Here is a 13,293-nt window from a genome sequence, read left to right as displayed (position 1 = left end):
TGCAGACCTGTGTTAAACTTAGGAGTTTGGTTTTTGGCTTCTTTGTTTTGTTGTTGCTGGTTGGGTTTTGTTTTGATGCTGGGTTGGTTTTTTTTGTTTTTTTTTCTGTGCCTTATGAGTACACATTTTCAAGTGGTACAGCATGAAATTCTAAAGAATTAACTTCACATGTAAGATCCAAAACAAGCCACTTACTTAGGAGAAAACATCCCAGGCTTTCTGGCTGGTTCAGATCTCCATTACTTGTATCATCAGATGGGATCCTTCTAAAAAAATCAATAAAGGGTCCCCAGGGGAGTGAGCCAAACGCGGACATTTAATGGCTTTAAAAGATAAGGAGCTGAAAGCATCTTTGAAGAAAGAGCTCAGCGTGAATGTCCTGGCTCTGTGCTTTATGAGTCCTAACTCTGTTCGGTGTCAGTTGCTGGGTCCTCTGCCAAAGAAACACTGGAAAGCCAGCTTTTCTCTAATTTACTTGGTATGTCAGCAACTGATGGACACTTTCTGTGAAGCCAGACCAACCTTTAATACATTCCAATCTACTGGCATGAATTCACCACTTTCCTCTCATAATGGAAAAAAAAGCAAAGCTAGTTTAATTGAACTAGCTTCAACACAATGGTGCCCCAGAAAGTGAGGAAGCGCTCCCTCTGAGTAACTCTCCTTTTTTTCTGGGGGACCCCATATAGGGTCCCATCTGCTGATTCAGAAGTCCAGCTATTTCCACCCATTCTCTTTCTCAACCATGAAGACAAGTTACCCAAGTGCTGGCAATACAGTGGAGGGGGTGACCCAGAACTACCGTCAGGCAGGTGTCATGTGTATTATAACGTGTAATATAGGGCACAATGTATATTACACTAGCACCCCTCACGGGCCTACAAACACGCTAAAGGGTTTAAAAGACACTCCAGGAACAAGAGGGACCCATATGAGACAGGCTTGGCCCTGCACAATTTAACACCCATTGTACATCAGGTGTGGCAGACACTAGCAGAAGAGGGGTCTGTGGTGGGGGGGACCCCCCCCCCGGCCTGGTAGTGGAACCACCTCACACACACAGACACCAATACCAATGCAAGCACAAACATCCCCAAACCAACTCCTGCACACTTTGACACTCACACACACACCATCCATGCTGCTGCTGCTGCTAAATCACTTCAGTCGTGTCTGACTCTGTGCGACCCCATAGACAGCAGCCCACCAGGCTCCCCTGCCCCTGGGATTCTCCAGGCAAGAACACTGGAGTGGGTTGCCATTTCCGTCTTCAATGCATGAAAGTGAAAAGTGAAAGTGAAGCAGCTCAGTCTTATCCAACTCTTAGCGACCCTATGGACTGCAGCCCACCAGGCTCCTCCATCCATAGGATTTTCCAGGCTAGAGTACTGGAGTGGGGTACCATCGCCGTCTCTGCACATCATCCATACACACCCTGAAAAGAGATGTGTTCTCCACACACCAGCTCAGGGCTTATTATGTTCAAGTTCTTCCGCTGAAGGAAATAAGAAGTGAACAAAAGCCCATGGCTTCCTAAAGAGGTTTGGTGGCCCGAGAAGGCACGCCTGGCTGATTTTACTTTTATCAAATTATTCCTGATGTGTAATGTTGCGTTGGTTTCTGCTGTACAGCAAAGGTAATCAGTTATGTGCTGTGCTTAGCTCCTCAATCGTGTCCGACTCTTTGTGACTCCATGAACTGCAGTCCGCCAGGCTCCTCCGTCCGTGAGGATTCCCAGGCAAGAATACTGGAGGAGGTTGCCTTGCCCTCCCTCCAGGGGATCTTCTCGACCCAGGGATTGAACCAAGGTCTCCCGCATCGCATGCAGATTCTTTACCGTTGAGCCACTAGGGAAGTCCTGTACAGCAAAATGATTCAGTTATACATACATACATTATTTTTTCATATCATTTTCCATCATGATTTATTACAGCATGTTGAATGCAGTTCCCTGTGCTACGCAGTAGAATCTTGCTGTTTATCTATTCTACATACACTTGTATCTCTTCATCTCAAACTCTTAATTTCTCTCTCCCCTACCTCCTTCCTCCTTCGGTAACCACAGGCTTGTTCTCTACGCCCGTGAGTCTGTTTCTGTTTCGTAAACAAGTTCATTGGCATCGTACTTTAGATTCCACTATAAATGATATCATATGGTATTTGTCTTTCTGACTTACTTCACTTAGTGTGATAATCTCTAGGTCCATTCATGTTCTTGCAAATGGCAATATTACCTTCTTTTCATGGTTGAGGAGTATTCCATTGTATGTATTATCACATTTTCTTTATTCATTCATTTGCTGATGGACATCTAGGTTGCTTCCATGTTCCAGCTATTATAAATAGCATTGCTATGAACACTGGGATACATGTGTCCTTTTGAATTAGAGTTTTCTCTGAATATATGTCCAGGAGTGGGATTGCTGGGTCATTTGTTAGGTCTATTTTTACTTTTTTAAGGACCCTTTATACTGTAATCCATAGTGGCTGCAGCAATTTACATTCCCACCGAGTGTAGGAGGGTTCCTTTTTCTCCAAACCCTCTCCATCGGCTAAATTTATGATAAGTCATCATCCTTTTGCCTTATTCCAAATATGTTGTCTGTGTAACCCATAAGAAAATGCACCCTAAACTCCTGGAATGGTTGGGCTTCTTGGAGGAGTAAATCAGTGTCCCTGGGGGGTGGTCTCTGGAGTTTCAGATGAAGGAGAAAAGAGACAAGCATGGAGAGTCCATCCCAGAGTTCCTTGTGTTCTTATGGATAAGTGTTTATTCCTGTGAACAGGTGCTGGCCTCTCTTTTCATGGACTCTGGCTCGTTTTCAGCACAGGTCAAGTTCAAATGTTTCATGCTGCCTGGACAGTGACTGGGCCGTAAGAAAATCCAGGTGGTTCTGATCAGGTCTGGAAACACAAGGCTTATCCAGTAGAGACCTGGTTGATTCCAAAGGTAGGAATTCTTTGCCTTTGATCCAATTTTCATGCCTGATGGCGCACGGCTTCCGGGTTCAAAGTCAAGAGCTTCCATTCCTTCTTCCCAACTACCCTCCTCACAAAAGGTCATATGAAAAAAATAAAAATGGTTGGCTCAGAATAGAGGCCCTGAGGCTTGTTCGTACATCACCCATCCCTTGTAAATCAACATTTTAATGAGTTAAGTACACAGTAAGAAACACAGGGGTCACATTCCTCTGAAATACTTGGGGTGGGGGTGCATTTAGCTTAATCCCAAATCAGGAAGTAAGCCAGGCCCTTGTCGTGTCTCCATTGTCCCCACGTTTGGCCCAGCATCCGGGACCCCAGGTGGGCGAGACAGCAGGAGCTCACAGCCCTACATCCTGTAGCTGGTGGGTGAGAGTCGCCTGACAGCCTGCCTGGGCGGGGGGCAGTGGTGGGGGACACCGGGCTGCATAATCGATACCAACAATACCAACTACCAAGAATACCAACAGCACCCAGGCGGCCTCCCTGGCAGGCGGGCAGGCAGAATAGGAGGCAGGCGATAAAGAGAACAATGAAAGGGTCTGACATGGAAATTTCAGTAGGAAACAAGCAATTACACGAGAACAAACATTCCCAACGCCACTCACAATCATCCCAACACATCACAGTGATTATAGAAACGAGAGCAACAAATTGAGACCCGGAGCTGTTTGCACTTTGAAAAAAACCTTTCTCCTGGGAGGGAGCTGTGACCCTCGCCGAGCACATGTGTGACTGTGTGTGTAGCGGGGGGGTGGGACAGGGGTGCTTTTGAAACACATGAATTTCATTTGACTTGATTTCAAGCTGGATCTCTTTCCCCTGCAGTTGAAACCTCTCTCTTAAAAAAAAAAAAATTGCATTTCTATCTACCAGGCAGGAAGGAGACAGTGAGTCAGAAAAGAAGGAGGACTTTCTCTGGGCCTGCTGTAGGTCCAGTGAAATCCTGAAAGGAAAGGTTCGGACCCAGAGAAGAATGATCCCCAATGCAGAGCTGGGCTCTCTGGCTCAAGACTGGAGGTAGAATCACAGGGGAGGAGGGTCTAGGTTGCAATTATTGAATATTTTGCTAGAGGCCTGACAAAGGCCACTGCTGTCCTACTTTTCATCAAGATTCACAACACGGTGAAGCTAGTTCCTAGGGTTTTAAAGGTGAGTTCTTTCCTTCCAACGCATTAAAGGGCAGTAAAAGCAAGTGTTTCGGTCTTGCTGTCCACCTCAACAGTCCCTGTGTGTTCTCCATCAGGGGATGCCTTCATCATCCCTCTCCACCTCCACATCTTAAACAGCCCGCAGAGAGGTGGCATCTGAATGTATGGAGGGAGCTCGAGGGAGTTATGGGAGGGCATGGAGAGTTTACACGTGGCAGGGGTCCGTGAGCCAAAGGCAGAGCTGGGAAGCTCTAGGAAGCTAGGGGCGTCCCTGGCGGCTCAGGCGGCAAAAAATCTGCCTGCAATGTGGAGACCTGGGTCCAATCCCTGGGTCAGGAAGATGCCCTGGAGCAGGGAATGGCTACCTACTCCAGTATTCTTGCCTGGAGAATTCCATGGACAGAGGAGCCTGGTGGGCTACAGTCAGTGGGGTCACAAAGAGTCGGAGCATCACTTAACTGAGCATCACAGGCTGGGGTTCAATTTTCCTCTAACCATCTCCAAGCTGCCTCTTCCTCCTCCACTTCCTCTTCTGCAGGGGCCTTGGGGGTCTCCCCCAAGCCTGGCCCAGCCCAGGGTCTGATTTGCTGTGCAGGGGGGTAGGGGGGTATACTCCTGCTAGATCTCACTGAGTAACCTGCCAGGATGGGCAGCCAGAGCTGGACTCCCAGTGGCCTCTGCCGCCACCCTTGGGAGGGAGTGATGACCCCTGAGGAATTCAGTTAATTTTGGGGAAACCACCCTGGCTGTCTCTGGGCCACACTGGGAAATACGCACTTGGGTTTGGGCATACGATGCCTTTATTCCTTCAGACAATGGGCTCAATCTTCTAAGCAAAGAGGCTAAATTACCCAGATCTGCACAAACTCTCTGGGGGATTCGAGGGCAAAAATGGAAACTGAGACCCTTAAACTACCTTCCACCTCCAATCTTTTGCCAGGTACAAAGAGTGATGGTGATGGTTGGTGTGAATTGTTAAAAGGTACAACAGAGGTGGGACCGTGTTCAAGACGGGGTATCCTCTTCTTCCTAATTCTCACCCTCTCTCTTTTTAAGGAAATCTAATGTGCAGTTCTCGGAGAAGGCAATGGCACCCCACTCCAGTATTCTTGCCTGGAAAATCCCAAGGACAGAGGAGCCTGGTAGGCTGCAGTCCATGCGATCGCGAAGAGTTGGACACAACTGAGCGACTTCACTTTCACTTTTCACTTTCACGCATTGAAGAAGGAAATGGCAACCCACTCCAGTGTTCTTGCCTGGAGAATCCCAGGGACAGGGGAGCCTGGTGGGCTGCTGTCTATGGGGTCGCACAGAGTTGGACACAACTGAAGCAGCAGCAATGTGCAGTTCTGAGGTCTGATGGCTTTATTTAAGTCCTGACTTCCAGGGAATCTCAGAGCAGCCTCCAGCCCAGGATTCCACCTGGCTGGCTGATGAACTGCTAGGCTCCTGGAGAGTGCCGTTTCAGGGCTCAGGACTCGGGAAATCCGAGGAAGAGAGAAGGTAAAACCAGTCCTTGTAGCTGGTGGATGCCTACGGCAAAGCTCTGCTGAAATGCCGGAGGGCAGGGCCTCGAGATTTCAGATCCTTCACCCCTGCCCCATCCACCAGCTCCAGCGCTCAGGTGATGGGAAGGTCATCCTAATTTAAACCACGTGGTGGGGTTTCAGCTGTGGAAAAATTGCTGGATCCTGTCTCCTACCTCCCACCTCCTCCTTCCCTCCCCTTAAACACACACATGCAACTTTCCTTCCCTTTATTTAAGCAAACAACTTTCTCCGTGATTAAGTACAGCCTCCACTTATCTAAATAGTCCACAGATGTATAAAGACACAGGCGCTCTGGGCTCCTATTTGCAGCCTGCTCTGGTACCCATCTTCCCCAAGCCTACAAAGAGCAGCCTTCCTGGGCCTTCACTGACAGAAATTCCTCACGCCTGGTCCCCCAGTAAATCAGCCCTGTTGGGCAGGCTGGCCTCAATTTATCAAAGAGGTGGGATTTCCCCTCCAAACACTTCATCCCCCAACCCCACCCCTCTTTTCGTGGCCTCTTCCATAACCTGAGCTTGAAGCTGCGCAGATGTGAGCATCCCAACATAGAAGGTTCCCATTCTGTTCTCAAATCCTGATAATGTTGGGCGGTGGAGGGGAACACCAGCTGGAGGTGAATTCCAAGGCCCCGCAGTGGGCCGGGTCTGGTGGAGCATGAAGAGTGGGGGAATGTTGGTTAAAGAGCAGAGGCAGGATGGCTAATAGTTTGCTGAGCAATTTTTTTTTTTTTTTAAGGAAAGGACTCGGGGGAAAAAGAATCACCCCCTGGAAAGCTAAGACAAAAGTGAACTCTGAGTGGACGGAGAATGGGCTCGTAGCTTTGAGTTTCTAACTGCGACTCTTGCAGTTTTTCTTTCCATCCCAAAGTTTGGTTAATATTTTGAGTCCTGATCCAAAAGACGGCATTAGTACCGCTGGGAGCCAGGACTCTGCTCAGCGGGCGGCCCTTCTCGGTGTAGCTTGGCGCCTCCCAGGACCAGCAGCGTCAGCTCTGCCCCTCACTCTGGAGCCAATCAGAAACGCAGAACTCCAACCGGCTTCAGATCTGTCCAATCAGAACCTACAGTTTAACGCAGTCTCCAGGTGACTCACACGCGCATCAGAGTTTTGAGAAGCCCTCTGGGAGAGCCTGATGTACCCGCAGTGCAGGAAAGAGTTAGGACTGAAGCGACTTAGCAGGAACAGCAGCAGGTTCATCCCCTCCCTGATTGTACCTCTTTTGATTAATACCTAATAAGAATAGAACTTCGTACTGGGCTGCAGCAATCCGAAGCGCGTGAGTAGGAAAATGGAGGGATGCCGTGTACGCTCGGTCCCCTTGAACACTGCAACTGTAGCCCACTAGGCTCCTCTGTCCATGGAGTTTTCCAGGCAAGAATTCTGGAGCGGGTTGCCATTTCCTACTCCAGGGCATCTTCCTGACCCAGGGATTAAACTCCTGTCCCCTGCCTATACCACTGCCCCATCTGGGAAGCCCTGTTGGTAGGGAAAGGAGATGCCACAATAATTGTCCATCTCTCAACCCCAAGCCACTTATGTCCTACAGGATGTTATGGAAAGAACGATCCCATGGACTGCTGGCGTCTGGTAAACCTGGATCACTGGCTCAAAGCTGAGATCCTAAGGCTCCAGGGCAAACCTCCCGAATCTAAATATCTGGGACTGGACAGCAGAAATCACACGTTAGCAAGCTCCCCTCGGTGACACACGCTAAGACTGAAGAATGAGTCTCCTTATTTCCTCTGAGTTCTGTAGGATGGCTGGTACAGATTTCTTTCTCAGGAGAGAAACTGAATTGCTAGCACTTCTGGCTTCATCATTGCCTTAGACGACCCACCTACCTTGGATAACATGTTGATCCTTGATCTCTTTCAGCCCGAGTTGAAAAGCACCTGTACGATTCCTCCAAGAGGTGTGAGTGCTATGCACCCTGAGGGCAAAGCTGCTCTTCTTGGTGCCAGAGCGTCTTTTATACATGAGACTCAAGCAGTCCTGACCCTTGTACACCCCAAACTCCAGGACGACACCAGCTGCTGACTCTAGAATGCCTTTGTACACACACTTCACCATCTTTCTGGTGATCTGATTTTTAAATATTCACAACAGCAAAGAGAATGTATGGGTCATAGTGGTGGGGTTCCACTGGGATGACACTGACACCCACACCCAGCTTAAGTGATTCTCTGTATCAGCCAGAGGGGAACGGAAAGGAAATGTCAATCTTTTCCTTGGTCAGGCTGGCATAAGTATGGGGAAATCTTTGCTACTGGAGCACAACTTAATGGAATTTTTGCAAGTCCTCATACCAAGCCTTAAAAATGTATCTCTGTGCTTAGGTGTGGTCTGGGGGTCACTTGGGAGAACTTGGTCACTTCTGGACAAAACGGCCAGTTGACTGAAGTTTGGAAGTGCCTTGTTAATCAGGAAACAAGATGAAGTTGTCACTGTCATTGCTCACAGAATACAAAGTCACACTGAAGAACTCCTTAGGCAAGAAACCTGTAGCCTAGATGAGACAAGCTGGGCTTGTCAAGTGCACCGCCTGGGTCCAGAGGGAGGACCCAGACCTTCTGATTCAGACCTTGTTGCCCCAGGACTGGGTCTGGTTCCAGCAACGCCGGTGACCTGGAAGCCCCAAACTCTCTGAGCAAACTTAGCCATCTCCCATCTGAGCGTCTCATCTGTTAACAGGGAAGAGATGGTTTCCTCTAAGGCTCACTCCAGATACCAAAGAGTTTTCAAATCTTAGTTGGAATTTTAACATTGAATTCCTGGAGGGGAAAGAGCATCTGAAACCAACAACAGAAAAGAAACTCAGGCAGGGTTGGAAAATACATTCTTGGAGAGCAAGTATTTAACCTTCTCTCTGATCTGGAACACACAGACAGGAGAAACTTCTGGAAGTGATTCAGGGGAGCAGGTGGTATACATGGGATGGGGTGCTGGTGCCTTGGGGCCCCCAGGTACTCTGCTATCCCACCATGCCCCATTACCATGTGAAAAGTATCGAATGGGGGCCAGAAAACATCCCTGGAAAAAATGAAGAGAAGGGGTATGTGTGTGGCGGAGGAGGGTGAACGGTGTGCCATTGAGGGGGGAGAAGTCACCATGCACACTGCCACTGATTAATTGAGTGATTTTAGTCAAGTGAATATCGATACAAGGCAGGAAAAGCATGAAAATAAAATGAACACATATGGGAATTACTATTAACATAAGTGATAACATCAAAACATCTGGTAAAATGCAGTTTTAAAAAAACAAATGAAATGGAATGTAAAACATTTTCACAGTATTCAAAGCATTTATAAGAGATTTAGGTTCTATAAGAGGAATGCTACATGGAGGAACTAGAGGAAACAGGAATCTCGTCTGTGTCCTATGTATCTGCTGGTGACAGGTCAGGGGACCAGCACATTGTTCCAGGGGAACCTTTTCTAAAACAGAGCTCCTAAGCCCAAGACATCCACACACTTACGGCACAGCAACTGGGTACTTGGAGTCTGCTGAAAAAGACAGATTCTAGGTTTGCACAATGGGGTCTCAGTCATTTACAGACCCAGATGCCTTAGGGAGCCCTTGGTGCTAATTCACAGCCACCCAAAGCCAAGGGTGACACAGGGCGCTCTACAAATAAAATATTCTTGGAATTCTCACCTCACTTTCTGTCTGCTAAGGAAAATACTGATATTCCTCAAAGATTTAGCTGAGTTTTGCCCATGACCCCTCTGGATTCCACCCAGGATGATGATTTTAAACGTTTATGAAGACGATCTTTGCACTAGGGATGATCACCAAATCACCTACACCGCTCTTCTGGAAGGAGTGAGCAAGCCCACGAATCTCCAAGTTGGTTTCGGCATATCCTTTGTTGAGAAAAACAATGGTTTGTGATCAAATGCAGCTCTGGACCCAGAGCCTCTCTTCACCCTAAACTGGCTGACGGGTCACAGCCCAGGCTGTCCCATGTCCACAGGGAACCTCAGGTCCGGGGCTCTGTGGCCCGGGTAAAACCTGCAGCTGCAATTCACATTTCCAATTTATTCTGAACTCTCATCTGAAAACACCACTTCCTACCTGAGAATTTCCATTTAGAGTCTACCTATTCACTGATAACCTTTCTAGAGTAACCGCTGTGCCCCACGTGAAGCTTTCCCAAGGCCCCCACCCTGAAGAGGCCCTGTGACATGACACCCTCTGTCCAAACAAGCAGATACATAAGAACACTGAGCTTTTGGGTTAATCAATCAAAACTAAGACCCAGATCCAGGCTTTCATGAATTGCTCTGAATTTCAGTTGACAATAGGAAAGAAGGATATTTCTAATTCACTAATATATATATATACACACATTTTTTTTTGAAAAAATCATCCAAAATTACAGGCAAATCACATACAATCCCCAACACTTTATGATTAAAGGTCAGAGAGAATTTAAAAAATGTATTAAACGGTGGGTCACTAATTGCCAGGGGTTCATTTAGATCAGGATAACCCTCAAGTAGCTAACAAGGTTGGCAGGCTGGTTTTCAGACTGTACTTTAGAAAGTTAACAGAAGGAGCCACGGGGTTGATGAGCCTGAGTTCCACTGCAGCATCAGATTCACCCAGAGGGACAATTACGAAAGTCCTCGAGGTGTTACAGAGAATTAAGAATCTGATGTGAGGAAGAAATCAACATTAATTTTTTTCGGGGGGGTAATTATTTCCTATACATTGAACAAGAGGAGTCAAGTTGCTTCCATGAATGGGTTTATGTACATCACTTATTAACACACGGGTGTGAGAATTATCTTAGGGCCCTTGGGGAAAAACCACAGTTGCTTTGCTTTCTAAATTCCCTCCTTGGAATGGGGACCTTTGTAGCTTAACTTTCCCTCTGCAGAAATGAAAACAAAATATTTTGTTAAGTGCAGGAGGACAGGCAGGCAGCCTATTCTGACTGTCTCTGATCTCTAGGCAATCAAGTTCAAAGGAATCCATTCTTCACAAGAAAGACAGGAGTGGGGCACACTGTGAGTTTAAATTAGCGTGGTGTTGGGCCCAGGGTAACCCAGAACCCCTCATGAAGGAGAACCACAGCTATGCTTAGGAGAATCCACCTCCCACAGAAACTACCCAGAAAGACTGCTGCTCAGCTAGAAAGTGATCTCAAAGGCATGCAGAGTCCCCCATCTTGCCACACCTTTCCAAATGCTCCATGGAGACTTTTTTAAACAAACAAACAAAAACCCTTGAAGAGTCAGGGGGTTTGTTGGTTGCTTTAAAACAATGTGAAACAAACAAACAAAGGAATTAGATTAATAAACTCTTCACCCAGTGACAGTTTGCCCTAGACTAGCAATTTGCTGGACTGTTCTAAATTTTTTTTTTTCTGTTTTTCTCCTTTAACTGTTTTTTTTTTTTTTGAAAACCACTAACAATTGCCTTCCCAGTCTATGAGTCATCACCTCTGTCACCCAAGGCAGGCCTGTGCTGCCCTCCACGTGTCAGGAGGCGAGATCACGGCCGGGTCTGATGGTAACCACCTCCAGGGCATCCGAGACAGGCTGGTCCGCGTCAAGGACCACACGGAGGCGGGGGCCAGGCACTGTACTCCCTTGGGCTATTTCTCAAGCTCCCCCTCCCCGCACCGGTCACTCTCTGGAGCCGATCTTCATGGTGAGTGTGGTGGTGTGTTTGTTTCTGTCTGAACAATGGACAGAAAGAGAAAACTCCTCTGGAACGGAAAGCATTTTGCCAAGAGTTAGAAGTTTCTAGTTCCACAGGCATAGACTAGCTGATAGGTCCATAAATGGTGTGCAGTGACACGCAGAGCGTGGCGGAAGCTGGCGTCTGCTGCCCTCGCGAGCTCTGGGCCGGCAGCGTTGCCTGTTTAGTGACTGTGTCTCTGGTGGACCTGGCAGGCCTGTATCTCCCTTTCTCCCCCGGGGGATGTGCTGCTCCACGTGTAGGTCTTGAGAAGCTTCCTAATCTAAGTGGGTTTCTCACCTGGGCGTGCGGCTTTAAATATCGGCTCTACCTGTTGGGGGGGAGGGGGGCTGGAGCCTGGGGAAGGCGGGAGGGTTACGATGCTGCAAAGCAACTGGGTTTCGCCGCCCTCCACCTCAAAGGAGCACGGGGGTGCAGGGGGAACCACCGGGGGTCCAGGGGCGCCCGCTCAGCCCTCACCCCTCCCCTGCCCCCCAGGCTCCCTCCCCAACCCGCCCCCCCTGCCCAAGAGTCACTTGAAGACCGACTGGAAGGTGGGACACTCGTGATTCTTCATCTTCTTCATGAAGTTCTTGAACTCCTTGTTTTTCTTGTCCCACTTGTGGATGGCCGTCAGCAGGTACTGGCTCTTGACCTTGCGGCCCATGATGAGGAAGTGGTGGCTGAGGTTGTCCAGCTGGTGGCAGGGGCAGTCGGCCCCATTCTTCAGGTACAGGACCAGCTTCTTCAGCTCCTTCTTCTTGATGGGCCCCAGCTTCAGGGGCTTCTTCTTCTTGGGGACAATCTTCTTGTCGCCGTTTTCCTTTTTCACTTCCTTGATTTTCATCCTCAGGGCTAGAGGGGCGAGGGCAGGGAGGGGAAGAGGAGAGGAGAGAGTTTTAGAACTCGGCTTTTCAAAAAGCTAGTGGGGAGCTGCTGGATAGCATGGGGGTCTCAGCTTAGGGCCCTGAGATGACCTCGAGGGGTGGGATGGGGCTGGGGGGAGGGAGGTCCCAGAGGGAGGAACATATGTACACATATAGCCGATTCACTTGGTCGTACAGCAGAAACTGACATGACATTGTAAAGCAATTATACTCCAATTAAAAAAAAAAATCAAACATGGCTTTTCATCCGCAACCACAACCCACCTGGGGGCTGAAGAGCAGGAGAAATAGAAAGCAAAGAGCACCTCAAATAGGGAGGCTATATGTATCTATTCTATAGATAAGGACCAAGGTCTCAGGCGACCTTCACACAGAGATTCTGCCCCTTATTTTTGGTGTATCTGATGGTATCTTAATAGTTGCCACAGGATGTCATGAGTGGCTCAAACAGATGTTCAAAACCAAATCATGTGTTTCTTTTTAAAAACTCTGGGACTCAGACGGTCATACAATGCTTCAAGAGAAGAAGGGGACCCTCTAAACCAATCAAGGCCATATAATCTAATGGTACAGGCCTCAGCACTCCAAGAAAAAACTTACCCTGAGTTTGTTGTTTTGTTTTTTTAGGAGAAAGTTATTGGTTTAGTTTTTTTTTTTTTTTAACATCCAAAGGACCTAAAAGTCAGGCTCTGGAAATAAGACAGACAAGACCTATGTGTGTGCTGCCAGCAAGGGAAAGCTAACTGCATCAAACATCAGTGTCCGACTTCAGCATCGGGACTGTAGTTCCAACCACGGTGCGTGCCTCTAGGAAGTTCAGACCGCAGGTACCACTGACAGGCTGTCCACCACTCATCAACCACTAGACGGCGCCACTAATGGGCTATCCTATCCACAGCGTAGACCCACAGAACTAAACTCGACTTGGACCTTTCAACCCACTGGAGAGAGTCCTGGAGGGCGTCTGATGGATAAATCCAGGTGGCGGTTCCTCAGTTCCAACATGGTACCCGGCCTTCTTCCATTCTCAGC

At 48.1% G+C, this 13,293-nt stretch overlaps 1 protein-coding gene across 1 annotated transcript in view; it reads right to left on the bottom strand.

Annotated features, from left to right (window-relative positions):
• Positions 1-8,831: 8,831 nt before the first annotated feature.
• Positions 8,832-13,293, bottom strand: part of SFRP1 (secreted frizzled related protein 1) — a 42,877-nt gene continuing 38,415 nt past the window's right edge. The window contains exon 3 of the mRNA XM_068970120.1: positions 8,832-12,229. Within this exon, the coding sequence (XP_068826221.1) occupies positions 11,907-12,229 (323 nt within the window). The 3' untranslated portion in view covers positions 8,832-11,906. The remainder of the gene's footprint in view (positions 12,230-13,293) is intronic.

The sequence above is a fragment of the Capricornis sumatraensis genome, chromosome 4 (assembly GCF_032405125.1).
Source record: "Capricornis sumatraensis isolate serow.1 chromosome 4, serow.2, whole genome shotgun sequence".
Classification (NCBI taxonomy): Eukaryota; Metazoa; Chordata; class Mammalia; order Artiodactyla; family Bovidae; genus Capricornis; species Capricornis sumatraensis.
This window is presented reverse-complemented; position numbering and strand designations above follow the sequence as displayed.